Below are 24,282 nucleotides of genomic sequence, written 5' to 3' on the forward strand. Positions count from 1 at the left end.
TACTTTGAGATTCTGAAGACCTACAATCCAGTTTTTTTTAAATATTTAGTCCTGGGACTAGAATTTTTATAGTTTCATTGCATGCTAATGGCTATGCTTGGCACATTTGTTTTCAGGCTGCTGCATTATTTGTGAATTTTCTACTGCTTTTGATAGTCTTTGTTGAAACCCCAAGTGTACCATATTTGTTTCTAAGCTCCCAAAATGTTTCTACATGACCACTTGACTTCCAGAAGATTACCTTTTTTGCGCTATAAAAGACCAATAATTTGGACAAGAAAAACCTTTTTCCAAAAACTTTCAGGACAGCCACCCGAGATCATGGCTCCACCTCCCAAAGGAAACTCCTCCTCCATTAGAGCTTTTAGGGAAGTCTCCACGCAGCCTTCCACTGTTTCTTGTGTTTCCTCCAACCAGGAGGAACACCTCCGGTGGGAGCCATGATCTCTGGGCTGGTCCTGGAGGTCATGGGGCTCTTACATGAATTATTTTCTTTTTCCAGAAGCTGGTCCTCCCATTTTCCTCCTAATGTGGATGGCAGCATGGGCTCTTTCTCCTCCTTCCGTGCTCGGGGAGAGCCAGCATGCCGGGGGTTCCTCCGTCCCCTTGTCAGTGGCGACCGCATTTTTTCAAATCTCCCACGTGCATAACGCGCTGCATCGTGGGAGTGCTGTCACTCGTCTGGGGCAGCCGAGAGGGCTCGGCTGCGTCCTTTGGGTATGGGGGGGCGGGACTTCCGGTGGTGTTCCGCGTCATTTCCTGGCGTTGGCACGCAGGAAGAGAGGAGGACCAACTGGCGCCTTATTTCAGGTCGGGCGCAGCGGTGTTTTTGAATCCGGGACCAGCGGCAGTGTATGTTCCAAGCGATGGATAGCGATACGAGCAAGTGTTCACCCTTTCTTTCCCCCTCACCCCCCCTCCTACTCCCTTTCCCTCCCTTGCTAGGTGTGCAATGGTGGAAGGTTCTGGGGGGTGTCGGCTTGCGAGGGCACTGGGGAATTGTGGTTTCTCCCTTAGTTGCACCTGGATGATTTTTGCTTTTGTTTGCAAAAAACAGCTTGGGTTTTTTTTTGTCTTTGTCTTGTTAGGCGAAGAGCTCTGTCAAAAGGAGATGTCCTGTTTGCAAGGAAAAACTCAGCGAAACCTGGGCCAAGACGCTCTGTGCGACTTGTATCGCAAGCCTAGTCAGGGAGGAGTCCCTGTCATGTGGTGACTTGGTATTGTCCATTAAGGATGAGCTTAAAGCAACCTTTCAGGCTTTCAGGTCTAAGCTGTTAAAAGAGCCTGGAACGTCGGGAGTCTAAAGCTCAGCAGTCTCCCTTAGAACCGGGAGGTTCACAGTTGCTGTTGAGGGGATGTTTGTCCCAGGACACCTCACAGGATTCCTTTTCATTGGCCCTAAAGGAGTCGGACTCTAAGGAAGAAGATGAGGTCGCAGCTTCCAAGTACAAGTTGTCATTGGAAGAAGTGGGCCTCCTTAAAGTAATTTATGCCACTTTGGGTATTGAAGAGGAAAAAAAGCTATCCTTGCATGATCGAATGTATGTGGGCCTAGGAGATTACAGATCTCGCACCTTCCTGATGCACTCCCTGGTGTCCGACATGATTAAAAGGGAATGGTTGGAGACGGAGAAAAAACACTTTTTTTTTTTCCAGATCTCGCAGGAAGAGGTTTGCTTTTGAAGATAGTCCAGACCTAGTGTGGAACAAGGTTCCGAAGCTAGATTCAGCATTTCCCAAGTTTCAAAATCAACGGATCTAGCCTTTGAAGATATGGGCACTTTAAAGAAGCTATGGATAAGATGAATCTGCTTCTGAAAAGGGCCTGGCAGTCAGTGATAAATTTGAAACCAGCCATGGCAACGACCTGTGTGGCAAGGAATCTAGACCATTGGGTTAACCAATTAAAATCTCACATTATGGCTGATTCCCCTAAAAAGCAAGAGATCCTGGATTCCTTTGCTACTCTGTCCGCAGCTATTGCCTATATTGCTGTTGCCTCGGCAGAATCTGTCCGTATGTCAGCCAGGTCAGCCGCCCTGACCAATTCGGTTAGACGGGCCTTGTGGCCGAAGACCTGGCCAGGGGACACAGCCTCAAAAAATAGGCTATGTGGCTTGCCTTTTTCGGGGGACTTATTGTTCGGTGCAGAGTTTGACTATTTGGACCGAATGGCTGATAGGAAGAAGGCCTTTCCCGTAAAGAAAAAAAAAGCCGGCGCATAAGCGTTTTTCAGGAACCTAAGGGTCAAGCGGAGGTTGGGACGCAAAACAGGAAGAAATCTTGGGCACAGAAGCCCAAGGGTAAAGGAGTCTTCCTCAATCCTCCTGCATCCACCTCCAAGCCACAATGACTCTTTGGTTAGAGTAGGGGGGAGACTTCGAGAGTTTTTACCTCAGTGGGAGACCATAACTTGAAATCAATTTATCCTGAGGATGGTTTCCCAGGGTTACAAAATCGAGTTTACAGATTACCCCCTCAAAGATTCCTGGTCACCAATGTCCCCAGGGACCCAGTCAAGGCCCTTGCTATGAAGGCCCTAATTCAGGACTTGATGTTTCAAGGGGTGGCCTTGCCTGTCCCAGCAGAGGAGTTAGGTCAGGGATTTTATTCTCATGTGTTCTTGGTCTGGAAACCTTCGGGAAAGTTCCATCTAATTTTAAACCTCAAGGGGCTAAACGGGTCGGTACGGTGCGAGAGGTTTCGGATGGATTCTATCTTTTTAGTAAGAAACCTCCTGTCCCCGAGATGCTATATGGCCTCCGTGGATTTACAGGATGCATACTTTCATGTCCCGATTTGGAGCGGGTTTCAGATTTGAGGTTGGCATTAAGGGAAGGGAGCAGGGTTGTTCATCTACAATTCAGGGCCCTCCCTTGTGGTCTGTCGTCATCCCCGAGGGTTTTCACCAAAATTATGGTGGAAGCGTTGGCTCCCCTTCGCCTGGAGGGAATCTCGGTGATCCCGTATCTGGACGACTTGTTTTTTTGACCAGGGAGGGGTTGCAAAAAGACCTCGACAGAGCCTGCGGCCACTTAAGGAGGCTAGGTTGGGTCATACATTTTCAAAAGTCAAACCTGGTGCCCGCTCAAGAAGTGACAATCCTGGGGTTTCAGATCAGCTCCATAGACCAAAAGATCTTCCTGCCGGAAGAAGAGGGAGAAGCTGGTTCAGGGGGTAGCGTAGTTACAATGCAACCAGCCCCAACCCATCAGGAAGGTGATGTCGGTTCTAGGGACATTTACTTCCTCCATTCTGGCGGTCCAATGGGCGAAGCATCACTTCAGGCCTCTTCAGGCTTTCCTCCTGGAGGCTTGGTATCATCATCAGAGGTCTCTGGACGATCTGGTGAGAATCCCCACCTCAGTAAGAAGGGGTCTGGTGGAGAAACCCAGAGTTACTTTCAGAAGGCTTGTTATGGGCCTTGCCGGTCCAGGTGCGGCTGACAAGACGCCAGCGCCTGGGGTTGGGGGGGCCCATGTGGACACCCAGTGGGTCCAGGGCTCGTGGTCCATAGAAGAGGCACAGAGGTCCTCAAATTGGAGGAAACTAAAGGCAGTAGAGAAGGCGATATGGGCCTTCGCAGACGTGGTTCGAAAGCAACACGTCCAGATCCTGTCGGACGATGCCACGGTGGTGGCATATGTGAACATACAGGAAGGAACCAGAAGCGGGGCACTGCAGGTTCCAGCAAAAGGTGTCCTGGGCTGGGCAGAGTGGTTTACTCAGTCCTTTATCAGCAATCCACCTAAAAGGGTCCCTGAACAAAAAGGCAGACTTTCTCAGCAGGAACCACGTTCTAGAGGCAGAGTGGCGTTTGAATCCAGAAGTCTTCAGACTGGAGAGAGATGGGGTCAGCCAGAGGTAGATCTCTTTGCCACTCAGGAAAATGCCCAGTTCTCTCTGAACAGGCACGAGAGGTCATTGGGTGTAGATGCCTTGGCACACAGCTGGAATTTTCATCTGGTCTATGCCTTTCCCCCATTTCAATTGATTCCTTGGGTGTTGGGGAAGATCAGGGAAGAGGATGCAGGGGTAATTCTGATCACCCCTTTTTGGCCCAAATGGCCATGGTTCTCGGCCCTTCAGATGCAACAAAGACCGTTCTGGCATCTCCCCCCTGAGAGATCTTATACAGCAGGGCCCTCTAGTCCAGTGATGGCGAACCTATGACACGCGTGTCAGTGTTGACACGCGTAGCCATTTGGGGTGACACGCACAGGATTTCATGCGATTCATCCTCGGCTCCTGCACGGCCGCCGAGGATGAAAGAATCTGTGCTGGAGGAACGCGGGGGGGGCGGGACGTGTGATCTCCCCCGCCCACACTCACTTACTGTATCGCCGCCGCCCCTTTCTGAGCGCAGGGGCTGCTGGTAAGGCGTGCGTGCCGTGCGCACACACGTCATTAGCGCGGCGAGGGAGGACCCGCAGGAGAGGAGCGCGGGAACAGTGCGCGCCTCTCTCCAGTCAGGCCAGCACAGAGAGTCTACTCCTGGGACTGTCAGTTACGACCGCACCACAGCAGGGAACAGCGGAGTGCCAACGGGAACTGTGAGCGTCATTAGCAGCAACTATTGGGGTGCCATGGACTTGCCCACAATAACTGAGATAAGTGAGGGGGAGGTTGTGTTAGCTTGTTAGGCTAGTTAACCCCTAATTGGCTATCTATAATTCTATCTGCTGTCAAGGTATTTCTTGAAGAGAAGGATCTGGGAAACTTTCCTCAGCTCAATAAGTGGGTCAACACCCTGATGTTTTTTACAGATCTCTCTGTTCATGTTAATGAACTGAACTTAAAGTTACAAGGTTTTGGCAAAAGTATTGATGTTATGTTTGGATACATAAAAGCTTTTGAAAGTAAAGTAAAAATTTTCAAGCGAGATGTAGAAACTAAAACGTATAAGTATTTTCCTCGAGTACAAAAGCATTTTGAGAAGGCCAGTGCAGCTGTACGAAATGAAGTGGAACTCTTGCATATGAAGTACCAGCATGTTTTAGACTCGTTACTTGACCAGTTTACTGATAGATTTAGTCAATTTAGAAGCCTAGAACAGACCATGAAAATAATTAAGTATCCTGATGTAGTAGTCTACAATAGTTTGGAATTAAATGGTTTCCAATGGATGCAAATAGATGATTTGGAGATGCAGCTTGCAGAATTTCAAGACAGCATCTGGGCTCAGGTGTTTGTTGACTTGAGGTCAAAGCTTGAGAATCTGGAAAGGGGCCGCTTGGAGAATAAAGATGAGTGCCACTACGAACAGGAAATTTGGAGTGCCTGGAACAGACTACCAGACACTTTTAGCACCCTGACAAATATAGCAACAGCTTTACTCACAATTTTTCCTTCTACGTACTTTTGTGAGACCTTATTCTCAGCATTAAATAATATCAAAACCAACAAAAGAAACAGATTGACAGATGAGGTTAGTAGCGCTTTCTTGGGCCTGAAGTGTACAAAATACCAACCTTCAATTGAAGATTTAGCCAATGAAATTCAGCAACAAAAAAGTCACTAATAGGCAGGTTAGTTAAAGAATTCGCCCTCCCCCTCACTTATCTCAGTTCACGGCAGGGCTGTGGAGTCTGCTGCTTCCAGCTCCACGTCCTCATCAACATGCCGCTCCAGCCCGTCCCCGCTATGAATATTCATAATCATCGCCCTTGCGTCACTAGGAATATTCATAGCAGGGGCGGGCTGGAGCGGCATGTTGATGAGGACGTGGAGCTGGAAGCAGCCGACTCCACAGCCCTGGTTCACGGCACCCCAAACAAGTTCAATAATATCAAGGGCAACATACGAAATTGACTGATGAACAAAGAAGTTACTAAGCAGGTATGTTAAATAATTTGTTTTTGGTTTATTAAATACAATTATATATTGCAATTATACATTTTTGTAGTTTAAACTATAAATTGCGCAAAAATTATGTTTTTTTGTCGAAGTGACACCACGCGAGTTATGCTCGATTTTTTGCCGATTTTTGACACACCACGCCAAAAAGGTTGCCCATCACTGCTCTAGTCCATCAAGACTTAGAAAAACTAAGGCTCACGGCTTTGTTTCTGAACAGCTCTTAAAGGGTTTCTGAGAAAGGCTGGTTGCTACCTTATTTTGCAGTAGGAAAAAAGTTACCAGGGCAATATATTTTAAATATTGGAAGGTGTTTAACTCCTGGTGCAGGACTTCAGCTAGGTCACCGAGTCGAATTGCTTCAGTTCTGGAATTCCTACAGGAAGGTGCTGATAAGTTAGCAATCAGCACCCTAAAGGTGCAGGTGGCCGCATTGGGGGTCTTTCTGGAGAAGCCGTTGGCATCGAACCCGTTGGCATCGAACCCCTTGGTAATCTGTTTTTTTTTTTTTTTTTTTAGAGCTCTTTCTCGCTCTAGACCTGTAGTATCTAGAAGCTGCCCAGGCTGGGACCTATCTACTGTCCTGCAGGCCCTGACTAAGGGCCCATTTGAACCTATTGTTTGTTTGTCTCCCTGAAATGGATTACTTTGAAAACCATTTTTTTTTAGTTGCCATTACTTCAGCTCGCAGGCATTATCAATCAGGGAGCTGTTTTTTGTTTTTCCGGACAGGTTAGTCCTTAAAACAGACCCAAATTTTTTGCCCAAGGTGGCATCACTTCAAAATCATTCCCAGGAGATAATTCTCTCTACATTCTGCTCTAATCCATCGGGTAGGAAAGATTTCCACACCTTGGATGTTAAGAGGGCAGTTTTAAGTTATTTAGAAGCCACTAGAGACTTTAGACAGTCGGATGCACGTTTTGTTTCATTTTCATTTTCTGGCACTAAAAAGGAAAGCAGGCATCCAAAGGAACCATAGCATATTCCTGTGCTGGTCAGTCCAGTGAGTGTCCAGGCTCATTCCACAAGGGCTACAGCGGTGAGTTGGGCAGAGAAAGCTGGCGCCACCCCCGAACAGATATGTAAGGCTGCTGCCTGGTCAAGTCCAACGACCTTTGCCCGCCATTATAGACTATCTTTTGTTGGCCGGGGATCAGGCTTTTGGAAGGAAAGTCTTACAGGCTGTTGTCCCGCCCTGAATGGAGTCTCTGTAATCCTCTCGGGTGGCTGTCCTGAAAGTTGTTTTGGAAAATTCAAGTTAGACTTACCGGTAACTTGTTTTCCAGTAGACTTTCAGGACAGCAATAACCTGCCCTGTGGTGTATGTAATTTGCTGTAATATGAATTAACTGTCTGTGTTGCAGCAGGGGTTGGAGAGTCTCTACAAACTGAGGAAGGCTGCGTGGAGACTTCCCTTAAAGCTCTGATGGAGGAGGTGTTTCCTTTGGGAGGTGTAGCCATGATCTCTCGGATGGCTGTCCTGAAAGTCTACTGGAAAACAAGTTACTGGTAAGTCTAACTTAAATTTTCACTTCTGAAAAAATTTAAAATTTAGGCCAATGTCTTCTACATATATTTGATAAAAATCCCCAATAAGCGTCCATTGGTTTATGCAAAAGGTGTAGCATCTACATATGTATAAATAATAGATTTTTGTGTGTGTGTGGCTCTAACAACTAATCGATTATTAAATTAATCGATTACTATTTTCATAATCGATTAATCGGCCAGTAACAAAATGGGGTTCAAGTTAATGAGTCTGATATTTACCAGATTGACCATCTCTCCTCTAATAGTATATACAGTATATCTCCCCTCTAATGGTATGTGCAGTATATCTCCCCTCTAATGGTATGTGCAGTATATCTCCCCTCTAATGGTATGTGCAGTATATCTCCCCTCTAATGGTATGTGCAGTATATCTCCCCTCTAATGGAATGTGCAGTATATCTCCCCTCTAATGGTATGTGCAGTATATCTCTTCTGTCTGTTCTCAGTGGATTATATATTTTGCTCTACATTTATATTTATATTTACCACTACACAGAGATATTTAAGAATAAATTACTTTTTTTTAAACTTTACATATTAACTAAATTATACACCACACTTTTTTTAAGGTTATTAACAGATCTAACTAATGTAAAGCTATGTGTGTGTGTATATATGTAATATAGATATAGTGACGCGCTAGCTCTAGCTCTAACTAGCTCTAGCTCTAACTAGCTCTAACTAGCTCTAGCTCTAACTAGCTCTAGCTCTAACTAGCTCTAGCTCTAACTAGCTCTAGCTCTAACTAGCTCTAGCTCTAACTAGCTCTAGCTCTAACTAGCTCTAGCTCGCTCTAGCTCTAACTAGCTCTAGCTCCAACTAGCTCTAGCTCCAACTAGCTCTAGCTCCAACTAGCTCTAGCTCCAACTAGCTCTAGCTCCAACTAGCTCTAGCTCCAACTAGCTCTAGCTCCAACTAGCTCTAGCTCCAACTAGCTCTAGCTCCAACTAGCTCTAGCTCCAACTAGCTCTAGCTCCAACTAGCTCTAGCTCCAACTAGCTCTAGCTCCAACTAGCTCTAGCTCCAACTAGCTCTAGCTCCAACTAGCTCTAGCTCCAACTAGCTCTAGCTCCAACTAGCTCTAGCTCCAACTAGCTCTAGCTCCAACTAGCTCTAGCTCCAACTAGCTCTAGCCTGATATTGCTGCAGACTGACACTTTGTGGGAACCAGTGATACTAATAGTGATCAGTGCTAAAAGAAATACACGGTCACTGTACTATTGACAATGGCTTGGAAGAGGTTAAACATCTAGGGTGATCAAAGGGTTAAATGTGTGATTAACAAGTTTTTTTGTGCGGTGTGCTGCTTTTTACAAAGATGTGCTTGGATTTTTATTTTATTTTTTCCTGCTTTGCACAGGATGGGGCTCTGTATTTACATTTCTAGTGTCTCATCTCATCAGTGGGTGCCGGCAGACATCCAATGATCGGCTTCTGCTGTGACTAATTGCACCAGAAGCGGCGTGTGCCCTCTAGGTATAGCATTCTGTATGTATGATTCTGCGCAGAGCTACTGCCTTGTTGCAGTAAATCTACTATAGGGCAGTCTGCAGTTAAATAATCTCATTCTAAAGCCCAAGCGAACCCTCCTTTAACCCCTTCCTGATCAGCCGCCAGTTATACGGCAGCAGGATGGCTCCCCTGGGTGAGGCATCGTAGCTGTACGTCGGCTCTTTAAGATGCTGTAGCAGGCGCGGCTGCAGTGTGTTGCTGATGTAGGTGCAATGACTGCTGGGCACCTACGAATGCTTGTGACAGCAAACTGAATCTGTGTAAACGCACAAACCCCAGTTCTGTCAGGGGAGAGTAGACAGATCATGTTTCAACTAAGTAGGAACAATGATCTGTCTTCTCTAGTCGCCCACATTTGGAACACATTTAATCCTTTGATCGCCCCTAATGTTAACCCATTCAATGCCAGTGACATTTACACAGTAATCAGTGTCTCTATTTGTAGCTGTGATCACTGCATAAATGTCAGTTGTCCCAAAAAAGTGTCCGATCTGTCCATCTCATTGTTGCAATAGCAATAAAAAATTGCAGATCACCACTATTAATAGACAGAAAATGACATAAATCCCCTATTATGTAGACCCTATAACTTTTGCACAAACCTTAATACGCTTATTGCGAATACTGATAAAAATTGCAGATCACAATTACAAGTAAAAAAAGCCATAACGCTATCCCCTATTTTGTAGACGCTATAACTTTTGCGCAAAACAATCAATATACACTTATTGCGATTATATTTTTTTTCATACCAATATGTAGAATACTCATCCGCCTAGACTAATAGTCATTTGTTCTAAATTATTTTTTGGACCTTTATTATAGCAAAAGGTACAATTTTTTTTTTAAATTGTTACTTTTTTCTTGGTGCAAAAGATAAAAACCAGAGGTGATCAAATACCACCAAAAAGCTTTTTGTGGGGGAAAGGAACACGACTGTGCAATTGTCAGTTAAAGCGACAGTGCTGTATGGCAAAAATGGCCTGGTCAGGAAGGGGGCAGATCTTTCGGGGAAAAGTTGTTAAATTGACTAGGTACCTTTTTGGGTGCATCATTTTGCAGTCTTGGTTAATTTTCCTTGGCCACTACCTAGATAGAAAATCCTCTGCCCTGCCAGGAGATGGAGACTGGGACCCTTGCTTTCTGTGGTTTTATTGCAGAGGTCTAACTTCTTCCATATGGAGTCTGACTGAAAAGCTTTGACACTAAAAACCTTATTTTGATACACCTGGAATGTATTGAGCATTAACAGAGTTCAGTTGGGTTTAACGCTTGGTTGATGCTTTCTATGCAGCAATTGTAGGTCACACGGAGCCCACCAAGCTGGTGTTAACAGCATTTTGCATCTGGTGTTTTTGTCTCAAAAAAAAAAAGCATGCGTTAAACACCTGTGTTGTGTAACTATCATTGTGTGTTCTAAGTGTTAATGACGGTTACATTTCCTTTTTTAGTGCATCTGTCTCAGCCCTACCTTTGAGCTGGCTGTGCAGACGGGAGAGGTGATCGAGCGGATGGGGAAGTTTTGTGAGGATATTAAAATAGTCTATGCCCTACGTGGAAACAGACGTACGTTTTTAGCATTATGTGTAAATGGGTTATTATGATTTCATATACCGGCTGCTAAGTGTTCATTTTTTAAATGTGATGGTTTTCAGTCTGAAATGATTTGTACCCCCTACCCATCCTTGACTCTGTTTGAGCCTGACCCTTCACCTTACGTGTTGGAGATTTGGGGTCAGGCAGTGAGCAGGGCCCAGTCATTAAAATGTCATAGAACATAATGTCAGCTGAACAGTGTTTTTTTTTTTTTATTTCCGCACCCCCTCACTTTTTTGGCATTGCTTTGGGGCGTCCCTTTGGTCGAGAATATAAAGAGGCTATGTCCATCTAAAGTGGCAATGAGGGTCAGTTTATGTGGCCATAGTTGTGTGTAAAAATAGAGGCTCATTTAAAATTGGCTTAAAATCATTCTCTACATATGTTCAGTGAACTTGTAACAATTGTGGTTAGACACTAAACTCGCTCATTCCCCCCTTCCATCAGACACCTGTCTTCATCACACTCACCCCTACTTCTTGAGCTATAGCCTGCTTGCTGATTAGTAAGACAGAAACCGCAAGGAACAAAAACTGCAGAGAAACGGAAACTTTGCAAGGGTTTAAAGTAGGGATGCACCTAAACATCGGCCGAAAATGGCATTTTCGGCAAAATGCCGAAAGAAATCGTGCTGATAATGGGGCGGGGCCCCATCCCTGGTGCCGCCCATTATAAGGGTTTCCTGGTGCGGTGCAGGCCTCTCCTCTCTTCACCCTCTCCCTCCTCGCCATGATCTCCATGTGTCACAGAGCTTAACTACACACAGCAGTAACAATGTCCTGCCTCTTGTGACAGACGGCACACTGATCCAATGGTGGGCACATTGAATCAGTGTGACATTTTACAGGAGGTGGGATATCGTTACTGCGACCTGGGCAATTCAAATGCCGCTCTGATTTGGGCACTGACAGGCTGCATGACGGGCAGTGGCAGGCTGCATCTTGTGGGCATGGGCAGACTACATGACGGGCACTGGCAGGCTGTATGACGGGCAGGCTGCATCTTGTGGGCACGGGCAGGCTGCGTTTATTTCCTGTACCATGTCCGCAGTCTCTGACCACCACCTGTATAAAAATATATATATATATATTTTTTTTTTTAACGGTCACTTTTGGGATCGGTGCTGTTTCCTCTATCTGCACCAAAAAAACCATTTGGTGCATCCCTAGTTTAAAGTATATGCTTTGCTGAATTGCTTTGTATCCAAAAAGTTCAAAAGGTTGACTGTTTAAAAGGTTAAAAATACTGCCTGTTCGTCTGTCACGCAATATATTGAAATTATGTACACTGTGTAAACTGTATTTCCCCAGTTGTCTTCCAGGGCAGCCCTTGAGAGATGGAGTCCCTCCCATCGCCACAGGAAACAATCAGTTCAAAAGGCAGACCTTCAGGTCCCTGGTCAGTCATTTTGTTTCCTCCGTCGGAACATGTTTCCAGGCATGATTTAATGTATGAGGCTCTGGGGAAAAGGAAGGCGAAAGTTTTTCCCATACATAAGGTACTTTCTGATCTGGTCCTTAAGGAGTGGTCTGAACCAGACAAAAAAGTCTTTCCCAATTCCTTAAAAAGAAGATTCCCTTTTGACGAGAGCGCAGAGGCGGTCTGGAATAAAAATCCAAAACTAGGTGCACCTCTTTCCAAGGTCTCAAAGCAATCTGACTTAGCCTTCGAGGACATGGGTCACCTAAAGGATCCAATGGATAGAAGGGCAGATGTCCTAAAGAGGGCCTGGGATGCCTCCATGGCCGGGTTAAAACCAGCTCTAGCCACATCTTGTGTGGCAAGATGTGGCTAGAAATTTGGAGTTCTGGCTATCACAACTGCAGGAGCATCTGAAAGCAGGCACTCCTAGGGCTGAGCTATTAAAGACCTTTCCTATGCTCTTTAAGGCCACAACTTTTATCTCTGCCTCCACTGATTCCGTGAAATTTACAGCTAAAACGGCCGCACTTTCAGTGGCAGCTAGGAGAGTGTTATGGATGAAACATGGGGTGGTGACACGGTGTCCAAAACTCGCTGGTGTAGTGTCCCTTTTACAGGGGATTTGGTCTTTGGGCCTGAATTAGATACCGCCTTAGGACGGCAGACAAAAAAGACTTTTCCCATCAAAATTTTGCAAGAATTTTTTCGTCCCTTTTAAGGAACTCGCAAAAGGAGAGGAGTTCAAGCCTAAAGAGCACTGGGCAGGTCAAAAAGGGAAGGGAAAATAGGGCTTACTTTTTAGCCGCCCCAGTCAGACCCCTAAGCCCCAGTGACAGGCTCCCTGTGGGGGGAAGGTTATCGAGCTTTCTTCCACAATGGGAGAAGATAACCTCAAAAAAGTTTGTTTTAAACATAAGAGGGTATGCGCTAGAGTTTCACAGCTGCCCACCCTTTAAAATTTCTTGTAACAAAACTCCCGAGCCATTCAGAGAAGGCCAGGGCTTTACCTTTGTTGATAGGGGAAATGGATCAAGAGGTATCGACACCAGTCCCCATTCAGGAGCAGGGGGACGGTTTTTACACTCATATATTTGTGGTAAAAAAGCCGTCCGGGAAGTTGACTGATCATGAACCTCCGCCCTCTGAATCTCTCTGGTACAAGAAGTTTCGGATGGAGTCGATCTGATCAATAAAGAATCTCATCCAAAAGGAGGTATTTATGGCTACCTTGGATTTAAGGGACGCCTATCTGCATATACCTATAAGGAAGGAATGCCAGAAATTTCTTTGCATAGCTATTCAGATAGATGCAAAAATGTATCATTTTCAGTGCAGAGCTCTTCCATTCGGACTGTCGGCACTAGTTCCGTTAAGGCTTCAGTCGGTCTCGATCATTCTATATCTAGACTGACTTCTGACGGCCCACTCAGAGAAAAAGCTCTCTCAGGACTTAGAGTTAACACAGCTCAGTCTAGGTCAGCTGGGATGGATTATCAATCGGGAAAAATCCAATACTGTTCCTAATCAGGAGATCCTATACCTAGGCTACAAAGTCCGCTCAGTGGAGCAGACGATGGTACTACCGGAGGAAAAGATTTTGAACCTATGGCACAGAATCTCTTTTCTCCAAACCTCTTCCAAGTGCACATTAAGAGATCATGTTGGTGCTAGGGCCTCATGACGGCAGCCATTCCAGCTTTGCAATGGGCCAGGCTCCATCAAAGAGACCTCCAGAGTTTCTTGCTAGAACACTTAAAGGGCAAGGAATTGGAGGAAGAGATATCAATTCCCAGAAGAGTAAAGCAGTCCCTCTGGTGGAAGGATGCAGGGAACCTAAACAAGGGGGTTCTCTGGGTCTTGCCCATCACCTCTACTCTGACCACAGATGCGAGCAGTTGGAGTTGGGGAGCTCATCTCAACTCAGACTGGGCCCAGGGCCGGTGGACTCAGGAAGAGAGGCTTCTCTCCAATTGGAAGGAGTTAGCGGCAATCCTCAGCTATATTGGCTTTCCAGACCTTGCTACAGGGTCATCATCTACAGGTCCGCTCAGACAATATGACGGCTGTAGCATATCTAAACAAACAAGGAGGTACCAGAAGTCCTCGTTTAATGTCAGTGGCCAGGCACATTTTTTGTAAAATCTAAAATCCATTTCTGCGCTTTATTTGGAGGGGGAGATGGAACAGCACTGCGGACTTGAGTCGACAACGAGTTTCGAATCAAGAATGGTCACTACATCCAGAAGTTTTCAATCTGATAGTAACTCACTGGGAAAGGCCAGTAGTGCATCTTTTTGCAAACAGGTCAAATGCAAAAGTTCAAAATTTTTGCTCTCTATGCCCAGGGGATCGCCCTTTGGCAGTAAATGCTTTACAAACTCCATGGACTTTCAGCCTGGTATATGCGTTTCCGCCACTCCACCTTATCCCAAGGGTTCTAGCAAAGTTCCTTGTGGAGGAAACTTGCTTAATCCTTGTGGCACCATTTTGGCCCCAAAGGCCATGGTTTACAACGCTGCTGCAGCTGTCGGACCAGCCTCCACTGAGACTTTCCTGCAGACAAGATCTCCTGTCACAGGGACCTCTTTCACCCTCGGATAACCTTGTTGAACCTCTCAGCGTGGTTACGAAGGAGGAAATCTTGATAAGTAAGGGTCTGACACAGGGTGATTCAGACCCTGTTAGAGTAGAAAGCCAACTAACAGGGCTATATATAGGAAAGTCTGGAGAAAATTCAATAGTTGGTTGGATGGCTATGGGAGGAAGGGCATGGACACAGCTGATATCCTTCAGTTTTTACAAGAGGGGGTAGACAAGGGGTTAACCCATAGTACTATCAAGGTTCAGATAGCTGCCCTAAGTGTGCACTTAGACATTTGCAGGAAGATCCTTTCATTTCTAGGTTTTGTAAGGCAATCTAGACGTAAACCAGTCAGTCAACAAAACTCCTTCCTGGGATCTAGCTGTCGCACTGAAAGCTTTCTTAGGATCTCCTTTCGAACCTATATCAGAGTCCTCTCTAAGACTGGCCACATTCAAGACGGTACTGTGGTAGCAATCACTTCAGCTCAGGGTTAGTGAGATGCAAGCTTTTTCTATAAGAACCGTTCCTACAGATTTTGGAAGATAGTTATTTTAAAGACAGACCCTGGGTTCTTGCCAAAAGTGGCATCTAAATTTGATAGGTCGCAGGATATTGTCCTTCCTCCTTTCTGTCAGAATGCATCAAATAAGAGGAAACCTTTAATTTGTTGGATGTAAGATGTTGCATTTTAGAATACCTTAAAGTAACAAGTACATTTAGAATCTGATTCCCTCTTCATCCTGTTCTCAGGTCAACGCAAAGGACAGAAGGCCTCAAAAGCCACCATAGCTAGGTGGATCAGGTTCGCTATAGCAGAGGGTTACAGAGCAATGAACAAAGACCCTCCTGGGGGTATTGGGGCCCATTCCACAAGGGCATTGGCGGCTTCCTGAGCAGAAAAGGCTGGTGCCACCCCGGAGCAAATGTGTAAAGCAGCCACGTGGTCAAGCTTTTCCACCTTTACAAAACATTATCGACTGGATCTAATGTCCAGTCAGGATCAGGCTTTTGGGATGAAAGTCCTCCAGGCCGTGGTCCCACCCTAATCTGGTGAGTACTTGGGGATCCTCTCAAGGGCTGTCCTGGAAGACAACTGGGGAAAACCGGAGTTGGTACTCGCCGGTAACTCCTTTTCCAGTGGTCTTCCAGGACAGCACGATCCCACCCTTTATTTTTCTCATAAGTTTAATACAATAACGATATTGCTTGGGGTTATGTTGTTGTTTTTTACAGTTCCATCCTTCGGTTCTTGGTTAATGACTGACCAGGGACCTGAAGGTCCGCCTTTTGAACGGATTGGCAATGTGTTTCCTGTGGCGATAGGAGGGACTCCATCTCTCAAGGGCTGTCCTGGAAGACCACTGGAAAAGGAGTTACAAGTGAGTACTAACTCCGGTTTTCCACACACTTGAGTGGAATAACTCCTGGTATCCCTTTAAAAGTCTGCGTCCGACAGTTATTTACCGATATTTCACCTTCTACATAATTTGGTGCATTGGCCATGGGGGGAATATCGGTGTGACCTGCTGAGACAGGTGGCACGTTTCCACCGTCGAGTGGTCCAAGGGACAAGCCCTGTGGACTATATCGTAGTCTCAAAAGGCGCCTTCTAGAACTGTTACCTAGGAGACTGCGTTGTCCCATTTGGTGGCCTGCTGTGGACAACCTTGGTAGCGTCAACGACCTGGGAACCCAAGAAATGGATAGTTGGAGCTCTAATAGGAACAGGCGAGTGTCTTTTTACTCTTGATTTTGGATAACAGCCACTCGACGGATCGAGAGAAGGGAAGCCTGATCACCTTCTGAGAGGAATGGCCAGCCGGATGATTGTGCGTCCCTTGAACAAATCCTCAGTAATTTTTGAATGGGAGAGTCTGGTATAATGTGTGTATGAGATGTCACATTGTGGCGAGTGTGGACCTTGTGTAAGTGCGGTTCTCGGCCAGGAGACTGCGTCTGAGCCACTGATAGAGGGAAGCGTTGTCTATTGTCCCTATCTTTGTTGAGAATTCAGACCCCTTACTGAATTCACTTTACCCTACCCTCTGTCTTGGTGTCCCTAGGTTAAAAGTATGGGTGGGTAACCGTGTTTAATCTCACCTACAGTCCATGATCTCCAATTTCAGGAAGGGATTGTGTAAGGACTGTAGTTTAAAACTTAGTCCTAAGAAATAAGCAATATTGTGTGAGTAAGATTGGCCCTGCTATGGAACGCGGTGGCACCCCCCCACAACAGAAGACTCATAACCCTGCCTACTCTGACAAGCCCCAAGTCATGACTGATTTTCTCCGGTCAATTCAGACCCTTAACCTACCTGGTCTGACTGTCAGCAACTTTTATTGACCCTTTTTAATACTGAGGAGAGGCACAGAATTAACCAAGCAGCACAGAAGTATATGGAAGAATGGGGGGGGGGGGGGGAACAAGCCATTAGAGGGGATTAAGTCAGCCGGCAAAAGACCCACTAATCTCCCTAAAAACCACTGAGGCCCCCCAACAACCTAATGAAAATCCTGGACAGTTTTATGAGCGATTATGTGAAACTTTCAGACTGTATACCCCCTTTGATCCAGAGGCAGATAAGAATTTGGGGAATACAGCTTTTCAGTCAATCTACAAGAGACATTAAAAGAAAATTGCAAAAACTAGAGGGATTTATGGGGATGAACATTTCCCAACTGTTAGACATAGCCATGAAAGTGTAAATAGGGACATCAAGACGAGACGGAAAGATAAAAAAGGAAGTCAAGTTATTAGCTGAAGCCTTGTCTGAAAAAGCTCAAACTAGGAGCGCTCTGATGGAGGCTCGAAGGGGGAAGAGGAAATGAGCAGAAGTTGGGAGGAAATCAGTGTGCATGTTGCAAAGGAGAGACACTGGAAGCAGGATTTCCCCCAGAAAGGACCTGGGGGATGGGGACCAGACCCAACAAAGGAATTACGGGGAGCACAGGTCCAAAATGGATGTTATGAGAGGAACAGACAGGAAGATACCGACTGTGGGGTTGGCAGGCTCAGTATATCCAGATGAAGACCAGTACTGACTCCAATCGGGCCCCACCCCGTTAGGCCACCGAGAACCAGTAGTGACCGCTAAGATGGGGGGGCTTTAGGACCAACTTTATGGTTAGTACAGGCCCAACAGTGTAATGACCCATCAAATAGCCCCTCTCTGACAAACAAATCACCATTATTGTCACCACGGAACATAAAGTCAAAAGACCCTTCCTATCAGACTTTGTAGTTTGGGGGGCATCAAGTCCAACATCAGTTCCTGTACATGTCCTATTTCCTTTCTGGGCAGAGACTTGCTAAACTCAGAGCGCACACTTCAATCTGACGGACAGGTTATCCTAAAATTATGAGGAGGAATGGAGAAGATTTGCTCTGTCAGAGGAACCACTTTAAACTGCTAGAGGACTACAAGATATCCTTGGGGGGGTATGGGTGGAAGATAACCCACCAGGATTAGCCAGACACATTCCCCCAATCCTTATTGAATTAAAACCAGGAGCCGCTCCAGTCAGTTTAAATCAGTACCCAGTCCCTCGAAGCCCTAGTAGGAACATACATTAATTCACGACTGGACTACGCAAATTCGCTTTACATAGGATTACCACAATATCAACTTGCGATTACAACTGATCCAAAACACGGCGGCAAGGCTGATAACAGGAAAAAAAACCCTCGGAATCAATCTCTCCTTCACTGAGGAGCTTACATTGGCTAACCGTAAAAAATCGGATCACGTTCAAGACCCTTTGCCTCACCCACAAATGCGTGCATAGAGAAGCTCCGCAATCCCTAATGGAGAAAATAAATCATTACACACCAAACCGCAGTCTTTGATCAGCCAACAAAAACCTCCTCCTCGTGCTCAAAGCCCGGTATAAATCCAAGGGGGATCGGAGATTCGCTGTCCAAGGGCCTCGGCTATGGAATGCTCTACCAATCAACATCCGCCTGGAAGAAAATCACCTGGCTTTTAGGAAAAAACTCAAGACCTTCCTCTTTTAGCAGATGATCAAAGCTCGCCACAGCGCCTAGAGGCGATTCAGTTCGCATTGTGCGCTATACAAGTATTTCATTCATTCAATAAAAAACTTAGAATACCATATGGTGTAGAAATTTAAAACCCTGTCGGCCTCCTTTGGAATAAAACTTCTCCCAGTACAGAAATCCGGAACAGCGGCCTACCGTCCGGCTCAAGACCTCTTGAAGTGGTCAATCAGGCTGTAATGACTATCCACCCAGCGATCCTGGACCCATACAACCTATTGGGATGATACCGGGGAGGTCACCTATTTCAGTCCTGGATCTATAAGATGCCTTCTGTCTGAGTGGCAGAATTGACAATCCTGGCGCATTTTGGCTTTCCAATGGGAGGACCCAGAGATCAGGGGTAAGGGACAACTGACATGGACACGTTTGCCCCAGGGATTAAAAAACTCCCCTACCCTATTTGGAACAGCCCTAACGCAAAACCTGAAATCCTTCAAGTCTGACCCTGAGAGTAGTCTTTTGCATGGCCTATTGCCACCAAAAATAGGGTCTTCAATCCACTAATGAACTGTTTCAACTATTGTGGGAGGCAGGTTATAAGGTATCCTGGAAAAAAGGTGCAATTGTGCCAAGACTTTAAAATACCTGGGGTTCAAAGTATCGCAAGGACAGACAATTGGGAGGAAGGCAGGAAAAGCCATTTGTCAGATCCCCACCCCGATTATCAGACGGCAAGTGCCTGAGTTCCTGGAGGCGGCAGGATTTTGCTGAATCTGGATACCGGACTATACCACAAAAGCCAGACCACTCTATTAATCCACAAGGGGGAGGGGAACCCTTTCAATGGGGATAACAGGGCATTCCAAGACATCAAGGTTTCCCTAATGCAAGCCCCTGAGCTAGGCCTGCCGGACAGCCAGAAAGTCTATTTGTATGTCCATGAAAAACAAGGACTAGCAGTAGGAGTCCTGACACAATACTTGGGATCGTGGCAGCGCCCTGTAGCATACCTTTTCAAAACTATGGGGCCCTGTATAAGGAGAGGGAACTTATTACATCTGGAGGGAGGATGGGAGAATTGTTTTCCCAGCTGCCGTAGCAACTGCGCTAGTGTCAGAATTTCACAAAGGGACACATGGGGAAAAACAGCCTTTGAGAAGGCCCCAGAGACACTTTAATATTCCCCAGCTACCCACATTGGCACAAGCTGCATCCAGCAGATGTGTAGAGTGTGCCTGCAATAACCCAAGACAGGGACCTATACCACCCCCTGGAGTACAGGCTGTAGGAGCCTCACCAATGGAAGAATTGATGTTTGACTTCACGTCATGTCCCCTGCTGGTGGATACAAATATTTGCTAGTAGCCGTTTGTACTTATTCAGGCTGGGTAGAGGCATGGCCCACACGGACTGAGACTACGTAAGGTGGTTAAATGCCTGACTCTGATTATCCCCAGATATGGAATCCCCTCCGCCATAGGCTCAGACAATGCCCCTGCCTTTTGTTCACAAGTGCCTCCAGGAATTGCCAAGGGTACTTAAGATTACTTGTAAACTACACACCGCATATAGGCCCCAATGCTCTGGTAAAGTGGAATGAATGAACTGCACCCTTAAGTCACAACTGGCTAAGCTCTGTCGGGAAACCCAAATGAAATGGACCATAATGTCGCTCATTGCTTTACTAAGAATTTGGAGTACCCAAACGAGGAAAAATCTTTCCCCTTTTGAGGTACTTTATGGTAGGCCCCCACCCATCATAAGTTATTGGAAGAGATTTGCACCAGATAGGAGGGGTTGTTAACCGTGAACTGATAGACTTGGAGAGTATGTAAGACATAAGGAAATGGGTTCAGGAGAAACGTCCTATAAGCTTGTCAAACCTAGTCCACTCCTTTATACCAGGAGATAGTGTGGGTAAAAGTGGAGCCTAACCCCTCTAGGGCCCAGATGGAGAGGTCCTTACAGCAGGGCTCAACAAATCCCAGGTTGCCGGGTTTTTGTCACTGACAGGTTCCTCTGTTGCTCTGTCTGGTGCCTCTAGACACAGGGCACTGTCTGGTAGTCTGGATGGAGCAGGAAGAGAGCAGCTCAGCAGCCACTGACATCCTCCTCCCTTCTCCACACACTGTTGGCAGAGCAGCGCCGCAGTGTGACAAACTGTGTAGAGGAGCTGTCAAAATTGAGGCTGAATGTCAGGGTGGGCGGGACCCAGCTTTCCAACACCAGCCAATGGGATGGGATCTGAGCGGGCCTATACGTGTATGTGGCCTCTCCCCTTTCTTAAGCAGCCCAATCATTGGCTGGATAGCTGCCGGGTCTCGCCCACCTCTGACATCACGGTGAATTTGTCAGCTCCTCTCTCTCCATACAGTTTCACACAGTGCAGCACTGCAGGGAGCATTCCGTTTCAGTTACACTATCAGCTGTGCCACCTGCCAGTGCAATGCAGTGCCACCTGCCAGTGCCAAGCAGTGCTACCTGCCAGTGCCACTTGCCAGTTGGTGCCACCTGCCAGTGCAATCCAGTGCCACCCATTGCCACCTGCCAGTGAAATTCAGTGCCACATGTCAAATGCCAGTTAGTGCCACCTACCAGTGCAACCTGCCAGTTAGTGCCACCTGCCAATGCTGCCCATTAGTGGCACCTTAGTGCTGCCTATTGGTGCCCATCAGTGCCACCTGTCAGTGCCCTTCAGTTCCAACCTCAATGCCACCCCATCAGTGTCCATTAGTGCAGCCTATAAGTGAAGGGGGAAAAAAAGTATTTGCAAAATCTTATAACAAAACAAAGTTGTGTCTTTTTTTTTTTTTTTGTCTTTTTCTCTTGGCATCAGGCATGAGCAATTCTTATTGTCCGATGCCCCAGACATGCAGTTCTGGGCACTGGGCAGAGGATTTAAATAACTGGCTCCTAACTTTTTCAGCTGGCTCATAGATTCTAAGCAAATTAGTCAAGCCCTGCCTTACACTATTCTACTGTCTACCCCTGAAGCCATTAAATAGGAAGTAAACCCTGATGGGTTTTACTTCCTCTTTCGCTCACTGCTGCAGCCTGCAAATGAGAACCATAATGGGCTAGTATGCATCGCATACTAGCCTATTATGTGCCACTTACCTGAAATCCAGCGATGTCCCCCTGTGTTGACAGCGTCCATCTTCTGGCCCTCTTCCTTCTGGGCTGCGGACTCCAGCTCTGATTTTCCGGAGCCGCAACTAACGGCACAGGCTAGGGAAGAAACGGCAGTTCGTTTTGTTTCTTCCCCGCGCATGCCCCGTAGGAATTTTCGGTGGACTACAAGTGAAATATCGCCTAAACGGCGCACGTTTAGGAGATATTTCCACTACCTATAGGTAAGTCTTATTCTAGGCTTGCCTATAGGTAGAAGTCCAAAAAGTGGGTTTACTACCATTTAACGTGACACCCTGGATACAACATTCCAGGATAAAACGTGCTGACCTCATACTCCTGGCACAGTAGATCCCCCAAGACCCTTTGAAACTGAGATTTACCAGAGAAATTAGAAGGAAGGACAGACTCCAGCCCTGTCTTCAGCACACCACTGGAAGCTGCTGAATCTACACACGGCAGAAGATAGACAGACTGCAGCCCTGCGGTCAGCACACCCCTGGACACTGCTGATAGGATAGCTACTAGCTCTGCCCCAACCAACATATTATGGCTATGTGGAAGTACCAGCCACTAACTTCCCAGGATTAAATAGAATTCCAATCACGTTGAGCTCTGGCCCATTAAAAGAAAAACTTATTTAGTGATCTTGCTCATATCGCGATAATGAGCAAAGGGGGGAATAAAGTGCCAATGAGGGTCAGTTTATGTGGCCATAGTTATGTGTGTAGAAATAGAGGCTCATTTAAAATTTAGCTAAAAATCATTCTCTAAATCTCATGTTCAGTGCACTTGTAACAATTGCGGTTAGACGCTGAACTTGCTCATTCCCCGCTCCCATTAGACACCTGTCTTCATCACATCTCCTTCCTGAGCTATAGCCTGCTTGCTGATTAATAAGACAAACTTGATGTTAGCCGTATTCTGCAAGGAGCAAAAAAATTACAGAGAAACTGAAACTTTGCAAGGGTTTAAAGTATATGCTTTGCTGAATTGCTTTGTATCCAACAAATTCAAAAGGTTTGTTTAAAAGGTTACTGCAATGTATAACGGAAATATACTGCCTGTTCGCTTGTGACGCAATATTATTATTATATGTACACTGTGTGTAAACTGTATTTTGATTCACTTGATTTTTGGAACGCGAGTCCTCAGGGGCCATTGAGCTGGCCAAAGTGGAAGAAATCCTGGTATCCCTTAGAGGAAGTAAACTCTCCCACTCTGATGCTGCTTTTCATTTTGTCCATTATAAGTAATTCTCGAACTATAGCCACTGTAATCCAGCCCAAATTGCATATTACTGTTTAACTGGTTGCTGACCACCGGCAGTCAAATGACGGCCAGGCGGCGCACCTATTGCGGCGGGAGGCAGTCACGACGGCCTCCCGTTTAAACAGGGAATGCGCGCAATTGTGCGCGCGCATCCCTGCTTTGGTGGCGGCGTGTCACTGACACCGCTCGCCACCAAAGGGGTGAACACCCATTGGTTATGGCTGTTTACCACGTGATTGGCCGTGATGAAGTCACGACCGATCAGATGGTCACACCCGATTCCGATAAGCCCCCCCGCAGACCCAGACAACCAACGGCCAGGGTTGTCGGGAAGAGGCCCTTGTCCTCATCAACATGGGGACAAGGTGCTTTGGGGTGGGGGGGGCTGCACGCCCCCCTCCCCCAAGGCACCCCCCCCATGTTGAGGGCACGCGGCCTGGTACGGCTCAGGAGGGGGGGCACCAGCTCGTCCCCACCCCCTTTCCTGGCCGGCCGGGTAACGTGCTCTGATAAGGGTCTGGTGTGGATCTGGGGAGACCCCCCACGCCGTTTTTTTCAGCGTAGGGGGTTCCCCTTGGAATCCATACCAGACCTAAGGGCCTGGTATGCTCTCGGAGGGGGAACCCATGCCAAATTTTTTTCAGAAATTTGGCGTGGAGTTCCCCCTTCAGAGCTCATTGGCCACGGCAAAAGTCGCCTGGCCTGGGGCGACTTACAAGTCGCCCCAGGTCGTGTCTAAAAGACGTGTTCAAGTCGTCTCCAAGTTGCCTCACAACGTCGTCCTGAAGTCGTGTCGCCCCTGTGTGAACCGAGCCTTAGTGTCTCAAGAAATGAGATGCACCTGATGTACTGAAGGCCTGATCAGATGTGATCAATTTTCAGTGATTGGCACCATAGTTTATAGACTCTATAACTTTCACAAAGACCAAATATACACTAATGTGGGTTATTTTTACCAAAGATATGTAGCAGTATAAATTTTGGCCAAAATGTATGAAGAAAAATTACTAATTAGCAAAAATTTATGACAGAAACAAAGGCATTTTTTCCACAATGTGTGTTTTTTTTTATTTATAGCACAAAAAAAACCCACTAGTGATTAAATACCACTAAAAGAGAGCTCTATTTGTGTGGAAAAAAAGGACGCAAGTTTCATATGGGTACAGTGTTGCATGACTGAGTAATTGTCATTCAAACTGTGAGCGCTGAAAGCTGAAAATTGGTCTGGTCAGGAAGGGGGTGTAAGTGCCCTGTATTGAGGTGGTTAAAGAAATTTTTAGAAAAACTTGTTCCCAGGGGTTAGGCAGCACCATCTTTAAGTATTTTCGGAGTCCACAGTGAAGTGTATTTCTGCCCT

The 24,282-nt window shown here is 46.3% G+C and overlaps 1 protein-coding gene across 1 annotated transcript in view; it reads left to right on the forward strand.

Annotated features, from left to right (window-relative positions):
• LOC143934407 (ATP-dependent RNA helicase DDX25-like) overlaps nucleotides 1-24,282 on the forward strand; it is a 66,563-nt gene that overhangs the window by 21,394 nt on the left and 20,887 nt on the right. The window contains exon 7 of the mRNA XM_077457995.1: nucleotides 10,374-10,488. Coding sequence (XP_077314121.1) covers nucleotides 10,374-10,488 — 115 coding nt within the window. The remainder of the gene's footprint in view (nucleotides 1-10,373; nucleotides 10,489-24,282) is intronic.

The sequence above is a fragment of the Lithobates pipiens genome, unplaced genomic scaffold (genome assembly GCF_037356315.1).
Source record: "Lithobates pipiens isolate NorthernLeopardFrog02 unplaced genomic scaffold, aLitPip1_a1.2 Scaffold_27, whole genome shotgun sequence".
NCBI classification, from domain to species: domain Eukaryota; kingdom Metazoa; phylum Chordata; class Amphibia; order Anura; family Ranidae; genus Lithobates; species Lithobates pipiens.